The sequence below is a fragment of the Aspergillus bombycis genome (genome assembly GCF_001792695.1).
Source record: "Aspergillus bombycis strain NRRL26010 chromosome Unknown contig00178, whole genome shotgun sequence".
Lineage (NCBI taxonomy): Eukaryota > Fungi > Ascomycota > Eurotiomycetes > Eurotiales > Aspergillaceae > Aspergillus > Aspergillus bombycis.
The window spans coordinates 1-16,409 of record NW_019170180.1 but is presented as its reverse complement, the minus strand read 5'-3'; the positions used below and the strand labels follow the sequence as shown (position 1 = coordinate 16,409).

The window sequence follows — 16,409 nt, the reverse complement described above, 5'->3', positions numbered from 1 at the left end:
TTGTTAATTCGCCGTGGTATCGCCGTGATGTCGTGCGCTTGTACGGACTAGAATTAGCATCATCTTGATAACCAATCGGTTCGTGACAATGCGACCACACATATATGCAGTTGCCAGTTCCTCTATATGCCACACCGGAAATTATCCTTGCACGTGTTTATCACCTTATAGATATCGGTTAATTGGCATTATTATGTGCTTTTCCCACATGTGCGGCAACTCCGGGAGTTTCGGGCGAATGCTTCACAACAACAATGTCAAAGGGTGACGGTTTCTCAACTATATTCTGAAGATAGCCCCTTCCACAGGATAAGATAAGCGAGTGATAACTTCATGGGACAGGGGTGGATTGGTCAAAAACAACTAACCATGAATATTCGGAATTCTGGTCACTTTGCTTGTTGGCCACAAAAGAAAAGAAAAATGGCAGGAGGAGCCAGCTCACAAAACACTTGCCGCCGTTAGTTCATCCCTCAAAGTTCTAGATGCTGCGGAAGAGAATGAGTTCTTGCTGTTTTTGTTATCACCTAACTGAATTGCTAGAGGACGTTGGACCATACCACCCACCGTTACTCACAAGTTGACATTATCCCCGCCATCATGAAAAGAACACGCTTAATGCTGTAACATTTTACATTGGACCCACTCCCCATACTTCCGGAAAACCAACACATCAAAGCCAGGGCTTTCTGTCACTCAAGATAGCCTATAATCACAAGCTAACGTAGTCGAGAGCTTTTAGACCTGCCGCGGGATGATCGAGTCTTCCCATGTTCAAGCATTTGATCCATCTGTGTCAGGAGTCAATGTCACGGAATGCATGTTGTTGCTTCCTCGGGGACTTCAACATAATCGAGAGATTGAAGGGTGGAGTTGAAGGACACAGATCAACTTAAATAGAGGTAGTGAGGAATTACATTCTTCAAGCCCCACGGAATAGTTCCTAAGTACTTTGCGAGGCCTTATTATATGGATTCTGATAGCACGATTAGGAAAATTTGAGTTCAGTAGTACCACCACGGAGAATGAATGAATTTAGATCTATATCGTCTTTTCGGTGCACCTAGGGATTCGGGAAGTAGCTACTTAAGCTATATTCAAGGTTCATGCCAAGAGGAATCTAGCAGCATTGACTGAAAGTCTAGTAACGCTGACCTGGACGCTTGGGTTGTTCAGAATGATCCACCACCTGGTACCCTTGCACCATGACGCAGGGCAACACCTGATTGGCTCCCCGAGTCGGGTGTGATGTGGAATAGAATCAGATCAATATGTATGGACTACTTGGAACACCCAATCCATACTAGTATACGCAGGACCGGAAGAACCCAAGATCTGTCGATTGATTGAAATCCGGCCGGAAAAAACATGAGGATTCTGGCGTACATCACGCGATAGTACACTATCCCGTATCGGGCAGTTCCGGAGGATATCTCGGATTACCCGACTGGGGGCGGTGAACCAGAGATCTGCAGATCGTAAACAGCATGATTTCAGCTTCCCCTCCCCCCGTCTCTCTTTCTCTCTGTTTTTCTTTCTTCCGACTTCCAATCTCTTCATCAGACCGAGGAAGATGTTTCTGAACTTGTCTACCCTCCCTAGGGGAACCCTGAAACCATATGCGGCTGAATTCCTCGGAACAGCCCTCCTGATTGTCCTGGGAGATGGAGTGGTTGCACAATGTCTCCTATCGGATTATCAATATGGCACTTGGCTCTCTATCAACATGTCCTGGGCAGCCGCGGTCTGTCTCTCCGGCTATCTTGCCGATCCTAGTCCAACCATTAACCCCGCCGTCACCATTTGTACCGCGCTCATTCGGCCTACACCAGGACAATGGAAAAAGCTGCCGGGTAAATTGCTCGCCCAGTTTCTAGGTGGTTTTGTTGGTGCGGCCCTTGTGTACGTCAACTACCGGTCGGCCATTGAGTCCTGGGATCCCGAGTATACCATTCCAGGCGGATCAATTTTGAGTCCGCAGGGACACCATTCGGCAGGCATCTTCTCGACTTATCCTGCCTCCACTTTGGGGTCCAACTGGGAGGCTGCCTTTAACGAGCTGCTTGGGTCGGCAGTGCTCATGTTTGGAAGTCTTGCCATTTCAGACCCATCGAATGCTCCTCGGTTCTATTCTCCCCAACTTTCCAGTTTTCTGCTCCTTCTTGCGATCGGTGCTTCTTTGGGTTGGCAGACCGGATATGTACGTGCCTAGTTGAAATTGAAATTGGAACTACAATGCGCTCTTGCATTATATACTAACTAATTACTTAGGCTATCAACCCGGCGAGAGACTTCGGCCCGAGACTGTTCTCTGCCATCATCTATGGTAGAGAGGTATTCACTGCAGCCAACTATTATTTTGTCGTCCCCCTGTTCGCCCCAATTATCGGCTGCGTTCTGGGAGCGGCAACGTATGACTCTCTCCTCTATGAAGGGGAGGGATCTCATATTACGGATGCTCTCGATAAAGTTGGGGACCGGGATGGATCTCTCCGACTGGATTGAGTAAGCTACATGACCGGTGATCGATGGCCGGTGAACATAGCGATGATGGAATGACGTGTTATTTACCCGGGCATTGGATGATGCTACGCGCAAGATATTGATCGAAGACCTTCTAGATACGACATGATGCTTTGTATGGATATTACCACACTTGAAGTTGCTTGAACCTTTATAAGTATGATGCTGCCGTTGTATAGATGACGCTATAGAGTATAGATTTCATCGTTGAATATATGTTTTGTGTATACATGCTTGTATACGTGTTACTCCAAGAAGGTACTTCCGTATAGATCAAAATAATGTACAAGGGTACCAAACGTACAAGTAAAGCGGGATGAGAAATGCGTGTCGTTTATATGTGCTGTCATACTAATGGCTCTCATCACGCCCGACTGTGGAATCTCTTCCACTATGTAACTTGGGGAGTGGACAACCTTATCCCGATAGAGACACCATTGTACTCCTAGAAATCCGCAGAATGCTACATTGCCCCAGATGGTTCGCCCTGTATGATTATGGTTAATTTGACTTGTGTAATTATTTTGTTATTCACCTCAGTGGCCACTGGTTCGGCCATTGTTCCTGCCTATGCAATTGCCTGTGCTTTTGGCTCACTTACATGAGAAAATCTGACATATAGTCAAAGGACCTTCGAACTTGATACTAGCTTGGGTGTTCTTAGCATTAACTATCCACCAATAAGTAATTGAATACACACAATCGTCAGTTCGAGCAGTAACACTATCCCAACTTAGCTTGTGGGGGCTTAGTTTGATACGTCGCATCTTTTGCAGAAGCTCCGGGATATTTCAAGTGCACAGTGTGCAACGAAGGCATTGTTAGACACACACAGTCTGATATACCTCATGTACTGTGCCGCCGACACGCTTCGCTTTACAGACGGATTAACTGCTTGACAACGGCATTGCTACCCGGCCTCACCAAGTAACATGGTCAAAACAGCTTGTTGCTGTTACTCGGTATCCATGCCGTTTAGCGATTGTAATCTACCGCATGACATTGTGTTTACCTACCACGGCTCTTCTACCAACCCTTCGGGAGCCTTGTCTCACGCGTAACATCTGACAACACAGACACGATGGATGGGATACTCTTGCTCTCGGTAACTTTAATGAGTTGAGGATCTAATTGTGTGACAGTCCAGGGCGTTTATGAGCGAATGTTCCGTGCAAACCAAGCTTTTAGTATGAGATATTTCCTGACCTGGAAAGCCGAAGAGGGGCCCAGGCTTCATACAATGGCACCAATGCAAAGGCCTGCTGGGTTCATGGAAGAAAAGGTGATAAAAATAGTATCTTTAAATTGAACACCCCAGAACGCCTAACACAGGCGTCTAACCACTGCTTCAGGGTATAAATAGCGGGCTACTTCCCGAACAAGTTACCTGTTATTGCAATAAAGCCACTCATAAGGAATAACTCGGTGGGAGGAGACCGTATAAAACTGTTATCAAGAGTATTTTCAAATGAGGCCCTCAACCATCCTTGTTGCTTGCGCCAGCCTCGTCGCCTCTGCCGTGACGAGGACACCAGCAGCAACGCCTGCCGCACACAGTGGGCTGGTGGAAGGCTTTTCGTTTCCCGAAAAGGGCTTGTCAATCAAATTTGGTATGTATTCAAGACAAGACTTCAAGTAGACATCCTACCATAAACTGACCACCGGCGCTAGACTCGAATTTTGCCGGTTTTCAGGCATGGTGCACCGCGCCAATTTGTATGGCCACTTGCGCTCGGCTTGGCTATAGATGCTACCGCTGTGTTGCACTGAATTGCATGTGCAGTAATGATGACTGTTGAAAGGGGTCTGTGAGGGTGCGTGCTGTTGTTGGCCAGAGTGAAATGGAGACTGCACATGGACCAGCTGCGGCTGGTTAGGTATTAATTGGCGGGCTGCGGTCTCGATCTATTCTGTCGTTCATAGTACTGTAGCCTCCGAGGTTACTACTGTGCTCCAGCACGGATTTGTGGCATTACTGGTCGACGTACTGTGTCTCTAGGGGCTGTAACACGCAGTCTTGGTTATTTATGACGACTGAGTTGTTTGTCTGACATCATGGAATTACACGCACTTTTGGCGGACTTTCAAGGCTGTTTTTAGGTTTGCTTTATACCAGAAATAGTTCGGATTTGATATTTCACGAGCTTGAGAGATAATTCTGGGGTAGCTTCCATATACAATATATGTGAAGTATGTGGTTACTTAAATGCTGATCATGCCGTCCTTGAGACTTGTGGCCGGAAGGGAAAAGCCGTCTATGTATTGCTTTTCAACAATTCACTCTCAAATTTCATAACTCGCTGACTTTAGCTTGGCATAAGTAGTTGAGAATGGAGTCAAGTTGGTTTCGCTAAGTTCCTTCTTGTCGTAAGACGCCCACATAAAAATTAATAATTATTAAAGTTACTGTGATGGATGCTGCTAGCCTCTAGTTCTTCGCACATCGGACTTGCTATCTCTCTTTCATGGGTCTTCTAGTACCCATCCATATGCTTGAATCTGGATGCCACCGCTTTACGAGAATCTATCACTTACGGCCCGTTCAGCATCCGAACTAGTAACCACATCATTAGCCTGTATAACATAGAATGACCATAGTGCAAATGACATACTAAGACTCCCTTGCACCCTTCTCAGCCTCTGCAAGCTTGGCGCAAGTTTCTGCAACTTTGGCAGCCTCGGAATCTAGCTGCTGGAGAAGTTGTCTTATCGCAGCCTAAATGCGGTATATCAGATATGACAGGATACCTGAAGTTGGAATTAAGATCCTTACCTGTGCGTTGCCCTGCCATTGTTCGGCCAATGACTTGTAGTATTGGGATGCTTGCTCGAGTGCGGAATGTGCCTGGCGGCATGCGCTCTGCTGGCGTGCCTCAAGATTGGAAGGTGTTGCAGCGGCAGCGGCGAAGGTAGCAAGGAGAGCGGCGGAGATTAACTTGGAGAAATACATTTTCAATTGCTAGTGGTTTCAAGAAGCAAAAATGTTGTGTGGTGTATATTGGATCTTCTGAGAATGCTGATTGAAATGAAATCGCATAGGCAAGCTGCGTACGCTATTTATATGGATAAAGTGTTATTCTCATGATACCTTCAGTGCCCGAAGGAAAATCAAACACAGCCCCCGCTAAGCCATTGAGGCGCGATGTCGCATTGAACCTTATAGATAATATCCAATGAGGCACTATGAGCCAAGAATTATGTCCTCTTCAGGTGTTCTAATTAGACATTAGGGTAAAAGCCATTAGACCGCTATTGACAGATCGTCGGGGCTTCACTCGTATTCACAGAGACTGCCAAGGCCCTTTCGTATCCTTCGGGGGATAGCCAATCAATGGGGACTTTGGTCCCTGACTAGACTTGGCTAAATAAGGGTTATTAGCCGCTGGAAGTCATGAATAGTGACATGTCAGCCGCTCACTTAAATTAGATCCCGCATGCACCTGAAGGCACTGGTCGGACCTGACATCTCATTGGGTGACCAGACCATCTTTGTACCTGAAGTGATGAGTTCGGTTGGCAATGCGTCGTTCGGAAGGGACGTTGAGGGTTTAATGAGATTCTACGAAGACTGCCGGCCTTACGCACCTTAGCCATTAGAAGCAATATTACCTCAAAGGATGAGTTGAAGCAATATAAGAACGGTGAGCAATGGAGGGTCCTCAAATAGGTCATGGTTCTTAATAACGGCGCCCAAGAGTCAAGCGGATCGATTTGAGTCAAGCCTAGAGTCTGCGCCAGCGATAGGCCGTCCAGCCCGTGTGGATACCGAGCCTTGTTTCTCAGCCTCTACTGGATAAGCGAACCTTGGTCTGGCTAGTGAGAGAGACATTTCGCTTAGCTTCTAACATGTGGGTAAGGAAATTGACGTAGATTCAAGTGAGCTCCTAGTCTACATGTTAAATCCTGGTACAAGATCGTATCGTGTTTCTAGGGAAATGATTGGCTGTGAGAGGGTATAAACCAATGCACTCAATCCTAAAGTTGAACCTCCTAGAGAAAAGCCCATACCCATATGATTTTATGCTTCTCATTCATGGTAATCAATGTGCGGCCGTAGTCGAAAAGAAAACGTACAAATTGGAGAACATAGCTGTACTGGTGACTGGACCAAAGAACTTGGCTGGCCAGTCCTTGAGATTCTATTTGGCTCCGTTATGGACTCTAGAACGTGCCAATCGCACCCTATGCCACTACTAGGGTTAGCAAAATCCAAGCTGGTAAGAATACTCATAACATACTTCGCCGCATGAAATTGGCTCGTATAGAGGTGGATGCTCATCATCCACGCAGGATGGAACAACCTTACAGACCGCCTCGGGGTTGAACCCAAAGAAAAATGGCATTGAATAGCGCGAGTCCGGCTGACGGTTATATACCCTGTGGACCGTAGATTTAAACCTATTGTTTGAGAGGCGTTGAAGGAAGTCCCCAATGTTGACTACCAGTGTTCCTTCAATTGGGTGGGCGTCAAGCCACTCATCCTGGGCTGATAATACCTGCAAGCCACCGGAGTTGTCCTGCCAGAGCAGGGTGAAACATTGGATGTCGGTGTGGGATCCAATGCCAACGTCAATATCCGAGTCCGCTGTGACACCTGGTATTCCCGGATAGTGGATATAGAGTGCATCTGCACCCGGATGAGTGGTAACATCATCAAAGTAGTCTTCTCGTTCGCCGAGCGCGAGAGCAAAAATGCGGACCAATTTTCGGGCTAATGCCAACCGACTCTGCCAGAAGAACACAGTCACTTCCCGAAACCCTGGAAGATGGCTAGTTTCTTTCCAGACATAGTCACCATCGTCGCGAGAGTTGTATTCTTGTTCCAAAGCGCTGTCAGGGTCGGTGCAAGTTGGATCAATTCTTGGGTCGTATCTCATGGAGAAAGTCTCCTTGAGATCTAACGTCAAATATTAGCTAACAGCAGGAACCTTGAACAAATTACTTGCCTCTCGTCTCTTTACGATTGACCTGTGTGCTCCCCACTCCGTGGTAACCAGCTGAAACCTTTGAGGCACTAAAATCAATCTTCATCTTCTCATTTAAGGGTTGATCGAAGAAGGTCTTTGCTTGCGACAGGGAGTTCTGAACTAGTTCCGTGGGATCCCATGGTTGCGGATATAAAAGAAGCCCGTGTTCTCAGACGCTGCTTTGATCCTGGAAGCCAAGGTTTTTCTTTCCTCCAAAGTGCCGTCGATGGATGCTAAATCAATGACTGGAATTTCATCATCTGTTGGCAGTCTGGGGGGTGCAGTTGACACGCGGCGCAACACCGTGCCATTGGCGCTCAAGAGTTCAATTTGTGTGTATGTCTGCGTAGTCATGATGCAATGGCAGGAAACTATAACTTCACACAAGAGACCTATGTCAAGACAGTTGACTTGAACCTGGTTAGTCCGGCTTGGTATCACTGTATATATACCCCGCGCCACCTCGGCAATCACCGATGAAGAGGCTACGGCAGTTCATGTGGGGAAGATAAGCCATGACATAACCCTAACAAAGCATTGGTTGACGCAGGGAACGATCCCTGCCATATTTCAAGCCTTATCAGGATGCAAGATCCGGTGATATGGAGGATTCTTTGTCTGGTGCGCCATGCGCGGGGGTTATCTTTTTGTACCACTTCAGAAAAAGCATTGAGTCGCAACTCGGCTGACTCCGTGAGCTGGCGATGCGTAGCTATAAATCCGCCTGCAGGAGCTGTCCGTTGCATGATACCTTGCAAGGTTGTGTATTACATTATGCAGGTTCCTCTTCCTGTATAAGTCACTATGAAAGTATTAGCTACTCTGCACGAGAGATTGATTGTGAGAAGTGTCGACCGAGATGGCACCCCTCGGACGGTCGAATTCCTCGACAATGACTCGATAAGGCCAACAAAGGTGCAAGATCGAACATGGACTCATATCACTTATTTAGCCTTTTGGTTCTCGGCATCGGGAAATGTGAGCAACCTCTACGCTGCTTCGACCGGCTTGACAGTCGGACTGTCTATGTGGGAGTCAATTATCTGTCAACTGGGGGGACAGATCTTAGCAGGCATTCTCATGGCTCTAAATGGCCGCGCTGGTGCACTGTATCGTATCCCTTTCCCTGTTCTCTGCCGGTCCAGCTGGGGTCCACTTGGGGCTCTTTGGTCTACGTTTAACCGTGCAGTAATGGCCATTGTCTGGAACTGTGTCAATGCTGTCCAGGGTGCGCAGTGCCTCAAGTATGCCGGCCCTGCATGTGCAATTCATAGCCATTGTCATCGCTAATATGAGCTTGCCCAGCGTACTGCTGCGTTCCATTTTCCCATCGATGGCGAACATTCCTAATATGATGGGCTCTAAATCTGCCCTTACCAGTGCAGGAATGATATGCTTTTCCATCTTCTGGTACTTGCATCCATGGTAGCCGATTTGTACCTCGCCGATAAATTTGACATTATTTAGGTTCATCAACTGCGCATTTTTATTTACCCCTATACCAAAAATGAGGATATTAGTTTACATCAAGGTGGTAGCTTATTATAGTGCCACTGTCGCTATGCTAGCTTGGACACTCTCTTTATCTGGATCTTCCAAACATACCCTTCGGTCGCATTCAACTATCCACGGCACTGAGAAGTCTTGGATGGTTGTCAAATTCTTCTGGCTAGGGCTCGCAAGTGTTGCCACCTTCGTCTCCAATGCTGCCGATCTTCAGCGATATGCTAGGCGACCGAATGATGTTATTTTGGGTCAAGTGTTCAGCTTTCCTGTGGCCAACTTTTATCATTTCCATCATGGGCTGTGTGATAGCTGCTACCAGTGAGCCTATATTCGGGGAGGTATGTTTTGAAACGAATATCCCTCGTTAGCAACTGACCTGACCACTTCAGCTTATATGGAACCCTATCCATATTCTCAAACGTCTCATGGAAGGTGATCCTATACACCCGGGAATCGAGCGGGCTGCTTTTTCATTTCTCTTGGCTTTGTCTATTCAACTATCTTCACCAATATATTCGAGAACTCCATACCGTAAGCTGAAAACATATTGCTGTTGTAGTCGCTCGCTATGATCTAATTCACATACAGGATGGGAAACGATATAGCAGCCTTGCTCCCCAAATACCTCAACGTCAAGCGCGCCGTTTTCATCTGCGCAGGCAAGCAAGCTTTAGCCGAAATTTCAACTAGCCTCTGGTCGCTAATTGATGAGTACAGTCCTATCGTACGCCATTTGCCCGTGGTATCTACTGTCATCAGCAGCTGTTTTCATCAAGTTTCTCTCCTCCTATCAGATCTTTCTCTCTGCCATTGCAGGAATCCTGCTCTGCGACTATTACCTGATCCGCCGAGGCCGCCTTTGTATCCCAGAGCTATACACTATGAATCCAGAGGCTCGCTACCACTACCTGCGCGGAATCAATTTCCGTGCTTTCGCAGTATATTTGGTCTCAATAGGCCCGAGCTTTTATGCATTTCCAAATCAGCTTGGTGTAAAGGCGCCGCTGTCTATTCAGCGGTTCTATTACATTTCGTATCCGATGGGACTGCTGATTGCATTCTTGGGATACTATCTATCATGCCGTTGCTTTCCCATCGTGGGAATGGTGAGAACTTGGGGTTGGCACGAGCCTAGAGAGTATATTGATGATCATGACTCCACCAGAGATGATGCTACAATAGACTTTGACGCTGTTGATATCTCGAGGCGGGGGAGTGATGCGTTTGATTCCGTTTTTGCAGAAGGTATAAAGCGAGATGAAGATATAAAACGAGCTATCGCTTGATCTATACTATACTGCTGAGTGCCCTTTCCCTAATTCTTTCTTTTTTCCTCGAAAGACTAGTTTTTCATTGAGGGTGCACTCACTACCAAGCTGAATAGGGGTAGCGGCGAGCGTGGATAGCTGGCCTCATGCCTTTTTTCTTTTTATCTTTTACTTCATTTTAAATTTTACCTTAAGTATACAAAGTGGTCTCGAACTCATCGCTCTCGTATCGCCATTCTCGTTTTGCTCGTTTAGGTTATGCTTTCTGTGAACCACTCAGCATGGATTCGCGTCATCGAACATAGCAAAATTGGCCTTGTTGCCACAGGGAAGAGCACCATCAATTTCACTATGAATGTTTAAAGAAAATACGGAGCACACAACCCATTAAGTCACAGTTCTGCTTAAAAACATATCCCTTGCATGTTATCATGCACTCGGTAAGGGTTTCGCTACGATCTACCAAAGGCGCGTCACTCTCGGTGACACCTGTCGCAATAATTTGGATATCTTGCTTTTTTATCTCTTTTTTATGGGCTACCTCATAGTTAATATAAACGCTTTCGAGCAGAGGAGAGTACCATTCCGAAGCCATATACACGAATGACAACCACACAGTTGCTGATCGGATATATGTATTCGAGGTATAGCAATCACGTTAACAATAACTAGTCAATCATTTCCCTAATATCGCCCAATAGACAACCGTAACATCTCACAAAGTAGTAGCCACAATAGAAGAATCAACCCCATGCATGACCTTGGGAAACTTGCACCCGTTATACCCAGGACCCGGGCAATTCTCTCTGGGACACCGATGACCACAAACACAGCTTTCCTCCGCACACCATATACCCCTCGGACAGACTCTCAACCGAGCAATATACCTCAAATCTTCCACCTGCTGAGGCCGAAGCCGAGACTCATGATCATGGTTGCAGTTTTCCCCGTAGGGACATAAGCCCACAATATGATATGGGTTGCACAACTTCCGCTGCTTCAACTCATCCACGTTCTCCTTGGTGGAATACCGCAAGGGGGGATCGACACGCTGGCCAGCCGCATTTTTGCACACCGCTAACCTGACGGGGCTGCGATTTCTATTCGAGATTCGAGCCGAAGTAAGGGGTGAAGGGGATCGTCGATTCACATCCGACGTCGATTGTGACCGAGGGGGTGTTGTTTTCACGGCTGAAGCGTAGTTCCGAGGGGGTGTCCTCGGCGGAGTGACATTGCTGAATGATACCCTTCTGGAGGTTATTTTCGTCGACCGAAACACGTCTGGGAAACTGGTGGTTGCAAAATGGGGTGCTAGCTCTTTGATTTCACGCGCGAAGGACGGTCCTTCGACGAGGGAGATACGGTCGGACTCTCGATGTGGTCCCAGGACGCGTGCATATCCATTGTCCGCAGACGCGCAGAATATAACACGCTGACAATGGACGTCGAGGATATCCTGCTCAAACAGGGCTGACCAATAAACTAGTAAGCAATTCTGTATGACATATGCTTAAAGGGGATTCATAGCCCACCTCGTAATTTCACGTCCGAGCATTCCTTGCCGTTTCCTGCGTCCACGAAATCGCATAGTCCGTTTTCCATGTTGAATCCCTGAATAAACGCCTCTAGCGTTCCGTCGACAGGGGCAATGCTCGTATCACGATACGTCTTTGACAGGCCGCTCACATTGGCATATACACGGATCTTACACTGGATCCTGGGGTTCGCTTCGGGGTCAAGTTGAAACAGGTAGTCCTCAACCGCTTTCCTCAGAAGCTGCACAGCTTTTTGACCGCCGTCATATCCACTTTGGATGAGGTGATCTTGAAACTAAGAACAGAGTAATTGTCAGCTACGAAAGGTATATCGGATGGACAAGGGATATGGGGGGATTGGAAGACTCACATTCATACCGTCACCGTCAACGAGCACAGAAACAAAGCTCAGCCTAGCCTGAATGGTATCATGTTAGACGGACTCACCCTAGAGACAGGAAGTGTGCCGTCGACGCAAGACTTACATGATCACGGTTCTTCATCTCCAATGCTTCTTTATCTTTGTTTGACTTGTCCTTGAACAAACCAGCGAGCTCCTTATAGTTGTCGACTTCATCATGTGCTTTTGTGAGATCCTTCCGCAGCTCCTCAACTTGAGAGAAGAGATCCTGCATACCATCCGGCTCAGTTAACACGACCGCTGCATTGGATATAGCTTCGGACCAACCTCGATGATTTTCTCTTTACTATCTTCAACACTGCTCAGCTCTCTATACCGCCTCCTCATGTCATCCAGATCCAACATCGTGCCAAGTGATTAGAAAACGTAGCTACCAAGATACCGAGAACTTTAAAGACACAGTGATTGTACTTCAAATGTACAGGAAGAAGACATTGTACAATTTAAATTCTACATAAACATAGTACTGCGTTGGGTATAGCTGAGGCAAAGCAGAGGGTATACGGCAGCCTTGCGTGTCATGCATTGACACGTCAGAGTAACACAACATAAGCCACATCACAACGGCCATTTTGCTTCACCAGTTGGGACTAACTATGAAGCTACACCGAGCAAGTCTTCTGGAGTTTCATTGACCAGTAAACTTTGCGAGACCACGTCTCACCAGAACAGCGCAAAGGAATGACCTGTGAACTTAGGCCAGGTTTCGAATCATCCCGAGCAGAGTTCTGAGCGAGAAGTCATGTAGGCCAGTGTTGGATATGCTGGACGCGTCCTAAGACCGTATTAGGCACCAAAAGGCAAGGGCTGACCTTTGTTTGATAGCCTCGCATACCTGCCTCGTCTATACGGGGTCGTACAACGGATGACGACCGTTATTGCGCTATTTCATATCCTCATCAATCTAGGTCTTAACATGGTAAGATTGTTATCATTGTCGTAGTGAGCAGTTACTGGCTGGTTACAAGAGAATGAAATGCGCATCACTCATTTCTCTAATCATGATTGAATCATTATCATGGTGGCCCCTCATGCTTTAGATCATGCCTCCGTCACAGGAGTAAATTTCAACATAAGCTTACGCCCCAAGGGCAGGGAAATGAACGCATGGTCCTGCTCGATGCCCTCGTCGTCAACAATAGAAGTCGTAAAGTTCGTGTAGACTGCTGCCATCACAAGTTTGATTTCTGTAGTATCCTTCCATTAGTGAAATTATAATTTGATCCGAAAACCATGATTGACCTACCCTGCAAAGCAAAATTACTACCCAAACACATGCGCCCGCCACTTCCAAACGGCCAGAACAGTCGGCGCATATCGTGAATCTTGCCTGGTTCGGGTTTGAGCCATCGTTCGGGGAGCCAATCTGACGATCGGGGGTAAACCTCTTCGATACGGTGCAGCGAGTACGAAGAAGAGCTCACGCGTACGCCAGCAGGAATATTGTGGTAGCCATCAATTGATACGCCGGCCGGGGAGGCTGGTGTTACGCGAGGTAATGGTGCTGGTGCGGGCGAATGTAACCGCAGAGTTTCTCGGAGGACTGCATCTAGCAGGGGAAGAGCATCAATTTCCAACGGTGAAGGGAGAGATGGTAGGCCCGCTGCATCATCCGAGGCAGATAGGGATGTCAGATTCGGTGTCAGCGTGAGGAGCTCTCGGCGCAACTCGGCTTGCAGTTCTGGGTGTTGAGAGAGCTCCCACATCATATAGGTGAAGGTAATTCCGCTAGTTTCATGACCTGCTACAAGATGATCGAGTACCTCCGATGCAATAGCTAATTCGAGGGGTCGATTGTCCGGGTCCTTCTCAAGCGATTGACGAAGCTGGCTATATACCACTGCATTCGTGGCGATCGGCACATCATTCGGCTGATCGTTATTCTCGACCTTGCGGCAAAGTGAAAGGCACCAGCTTTCAATGAAACCCATGTACCGATCCTGTACACTCATGTACTTGAACTTCTCATATTCCTCCAACCATTGTTGCCACTCCGGAAGACAGAAGATGTATGTTGTGCTATTCTTTGTGCCGAACAAGTAAGATGACGTGAAGTCCATCCCCACGGCTTGGAACAAAGGCAACACATTGATCGCCTCTCCAGATTTGGCTACATGCCGTAGAACTGGGAACAGTCTTTGGGACAGAACAATGCTGGAGATATCGCGCAGATCCCGCGACTCCTGCAGATACGACTTGGAGTAGATTCTGCTGAGCATACGCTTCTGACGAGCGTGAGGATTGTTATGCAGCATTCCGACTAGATTAGGCGTCTGGAAATTGATAAACACGTCGCTGTAAAATGAGTGCTTCTCGAATGCGCCCGTGTAGATTGTCTTCAGGCCACTCAGTGAATTCACGCTCAGTTCATCCGGTCCCAGTCGCACCACAGGACCGAGCTTCTGGTGTAGGTCGTAGATGGCGAGGACTTCTTTGCCCTCATTGCGTTGCTTTTCTATCCACCTAGTCGAAATGGGTGATGTGAAATGTGCGTTGGGGACGCTGGCGATTGGCGATAAACAACAAGGGTGAATGATATACTTGTATAGTAAAGCCGCTAAAAGGACGCCGATCGCGATTACGGTAGCGGATGTCATGATTGTCACAAGCGATGCCTATCGAGTCTTGAAGTCCTAGGTTTTGTGAAGAGCCATCCGTCGTGACTTATGAAGCCCTACCTCGTTCATGAATGCAGACAACGAGATGCAAGTCCCGAGCATCAAGTTCTCGAGGATCAGGCCAGCACTGACAAGTAACCAATCACCGGCCACATTACTAAAGCAGATTTGGGCGCCAAGTAACCCCGATGACTATGACTAGAAGGGTAGTTCTTGGAGAGAAGGGGGTTAATGCTGCTCGGTTGCATTCCTCGTGGAGTTTGCATAACAGAAACACGCGCAGAAGGTCAACATCTCTTGTGACCCCCCACAGTCAATGTTCCAGATTGTCATCAAAACGAGATTTGGTTGTGCCTATGCCGGGATGGGCCGAAATCCCCTTTTGGATGGTTCGTATGGAGCATTGATGGGGATCTGCGCTAGATCCGGTTGGCTGTCTGGCGATGAACTAAAAGGATAGTGTGCTTATGGGCTGATGCAATGGCGTTTGAGGAGTGGATATCAATCAATAATATTGCACTTAGATTGGTCTTTCCATGGAACGCTGACAGAGTTAGATCCTTTTTTTCTCTCTCTTTATTTTTTTTTTCTATTTTCCATTATTCATTTTCCTACTTCGCAAAATAGCGCCTAGGTTGTATGTAACCCTGTACGGAGTAGAACCTTGAAGGAATCAATCCTGAACGTTGCTGCCTCTGCATCCTCGTTTATGGCTCTGCGTATCTTACCGGTAATCTAATTATGGCAGCGATTCCCGAGCCAGTGTCGCGCGTGTTATATGCCGTTTATGGAGTAGCATGCTCGATTGCTTCTAGAACCGCATTAGCACGATTAATGACTCGGATATCAGGGGATTTTTACGAACTCCAAATCTCCAACTCCCTGGACCAGTTCCGGCTTTTGAAATCTCCGAACGAGTGGCGCATCTAAATCTGCTAGTAGATTCAACGTGCTCGTTTCATCTGGCTCCTCTAGTTTTTTTCCCTTCTAGTTTAATTTACGACTAATTTATTTTGGAACTACCTCTGGTTTAAACACTCGGTTTCTTTCTTCACATCCCTGTCGTGCTGAACCCGTCCTTTCCCTCAACCACGATTTTTCTTGATGCGCAACTAGGTGCGCCGGTGTCTCCAATATGGTCTCGCTCAACAGTCTGAAAGATGGCCCCCAAGTCTCCACCACCAACTATGGCGATGAGGCGGCGCAAGGAGGCCATTTCGTGCCCGCCAAATACCGGGGTACTGTGAAGGACCAGGCCGACATGAGTGCTCTAGGCCGAGAGCAGGTGTTGCGTGTATGTCTTTCGTTGGCCTTGATCAAGCTTGTATTTTGTCGCTTACTTTACGGAAGAGGAATTTCCGGTTTATCTCTATTGTCGGTTTTGGTTGCACATTGATCGCAACATGGGAAGTTATCCTGACGTACGTCTCTTGAGTATCCAAACTTTTAATGATCTAAATGTTGACCTTATCCGACAGACTACTTGAGCAAGGTCTGACCGATGGAGGTACCGCTGGCTTGATCTGGGGTTTCCTTATCGTCGCGTCTGGCTTTCTGCTCGTTTTCCTCAG

General features: G+C 47.3%; 6 protein-coding genes across 6 annotated transcripts; 2 read left to right on the top strand and 4 right to left on the bottom strand.

Moving 5' to 3' along the window:
* Window positions 1–1,573: 1,573 nt before the first annotated feature.
* On the top strand, window positions 1,574–2,505 carry ABOM_011614 (glycerol uptake facilitator; the record flags this gene model as incomplete). The annotated part of the gene is made up of 2 exons (XM_022538742.1): window positions 1,574–2,200; window positions 2,272–2,505. 2 exons carry the CDS (start codon window positions 1,574–1,576, stop codon window positions 2,503–2,505), a joined length of 861 nt encoding a protein of 286 aa, XP_022383491.1.
* A 2,532-nt stretch (window positions 2,506–5,037) lies between these two features.
* Window positions 5,038–5,473, bottom strand: ABOM_011613 (uncharacterized protein; the record flags this gene model as incomplete). Its single annotated transcript, XM_022538741.1, has 3 exons — window positions 5,038–5,077; window positions 5,136–5,239; window positions 5,297–5,473. The coding sequence occupies 3 exons, from the start codon at window positions 5,471–5,473 to the stop codon at window positions 5,038–5,040; spliced, it is 321 nt and encodes a 106-aa protein (XP_022383498.1).
* A 1,211-nt stretch (window positions 5,474–6,684) lies between these two features.
* On the bottom strand, window positions 6,685–7,554 carry ABOM_011612 (isopenicillin N synthase family dioxygenase; the record flags this gene model as incomplete). Its single annotated transcript, XM_022538740.1, has 3 exons — window positions 6,685–6,705; window positions 6,762–7,420; window positions 7,485–7,554. 3 exons carry the CDS (start codon window positions 7,552–7,554, stop codon window positions 6,685–6,687), a joined length of 750 nt encoding a protein of 249 aa, XP_022383497.1.
* Window positions 7,555–8,294: 740 nt separating this feature from the next.
* ABOM_011611 (uncharacterized protein) lies at window positions 8,295–10,282 on the top strand (the record flags this gene model as incomplete). The annotated part of the gene is made up of 5 exons (XM_022538739.1): window positions 8,295–8,734; window positions 8,796–8,900; window positions 8,958–9,314; window positions 9,585–9,720; window positions 9,773–10,282. 5 exons carry the CDS (start codon window positions 8,295–8,297, stop codon window positions 10,280–10,282), a joined length of 1,548 nt encoding a protein of 515 aa, XP_022383496.1.
* A 697-nt stretch (window positions 10,283–10,979) lies between these two features.
* ABOM_011610 (CCCH zinc finger DNA binding protein) lies at window positions 10,980–12,565 on the bottom strand (the record flags this gene model as incomplete). The annotated part of the gene is made up of 5 exons (XM_022538738.1): window positions 10,980–11,734; window positions 11,797–12,094; window positions 12,170–12,217; window positions 12,285–12,428; window positions 12,488–12,565. 5 exons carry the CDS (start codon window positions 12,563–12,565, stop codon window positions 10,980–10,982), a joined length of 1,323 nt encoding a protein of 440 aa, XP_022383495.1.
* Window positions 12,566–13,261: 696 nt separating this feature from the next.
* ABOM_011609 (cytochrome P450) lies at window positions 13,262–14,817 on the bottom strand (the record flags this gene model as incomplete). The annotated part of the gene is made up of 2 exons (XM_022538737.1): window positions 13,262–13,407; window positions 13,467–14,817. The coding sequence occupies 2 exons, from the start codon at window positions 14,815–14,817 to the stop codon at window positions 13,262–13,264; spliced, it is 1,497 nt and encodes a 498-aa protein (XP_022383501.1).
* Window positions 14,818–16,409: the final 1,592 nt, after the last annotated feature.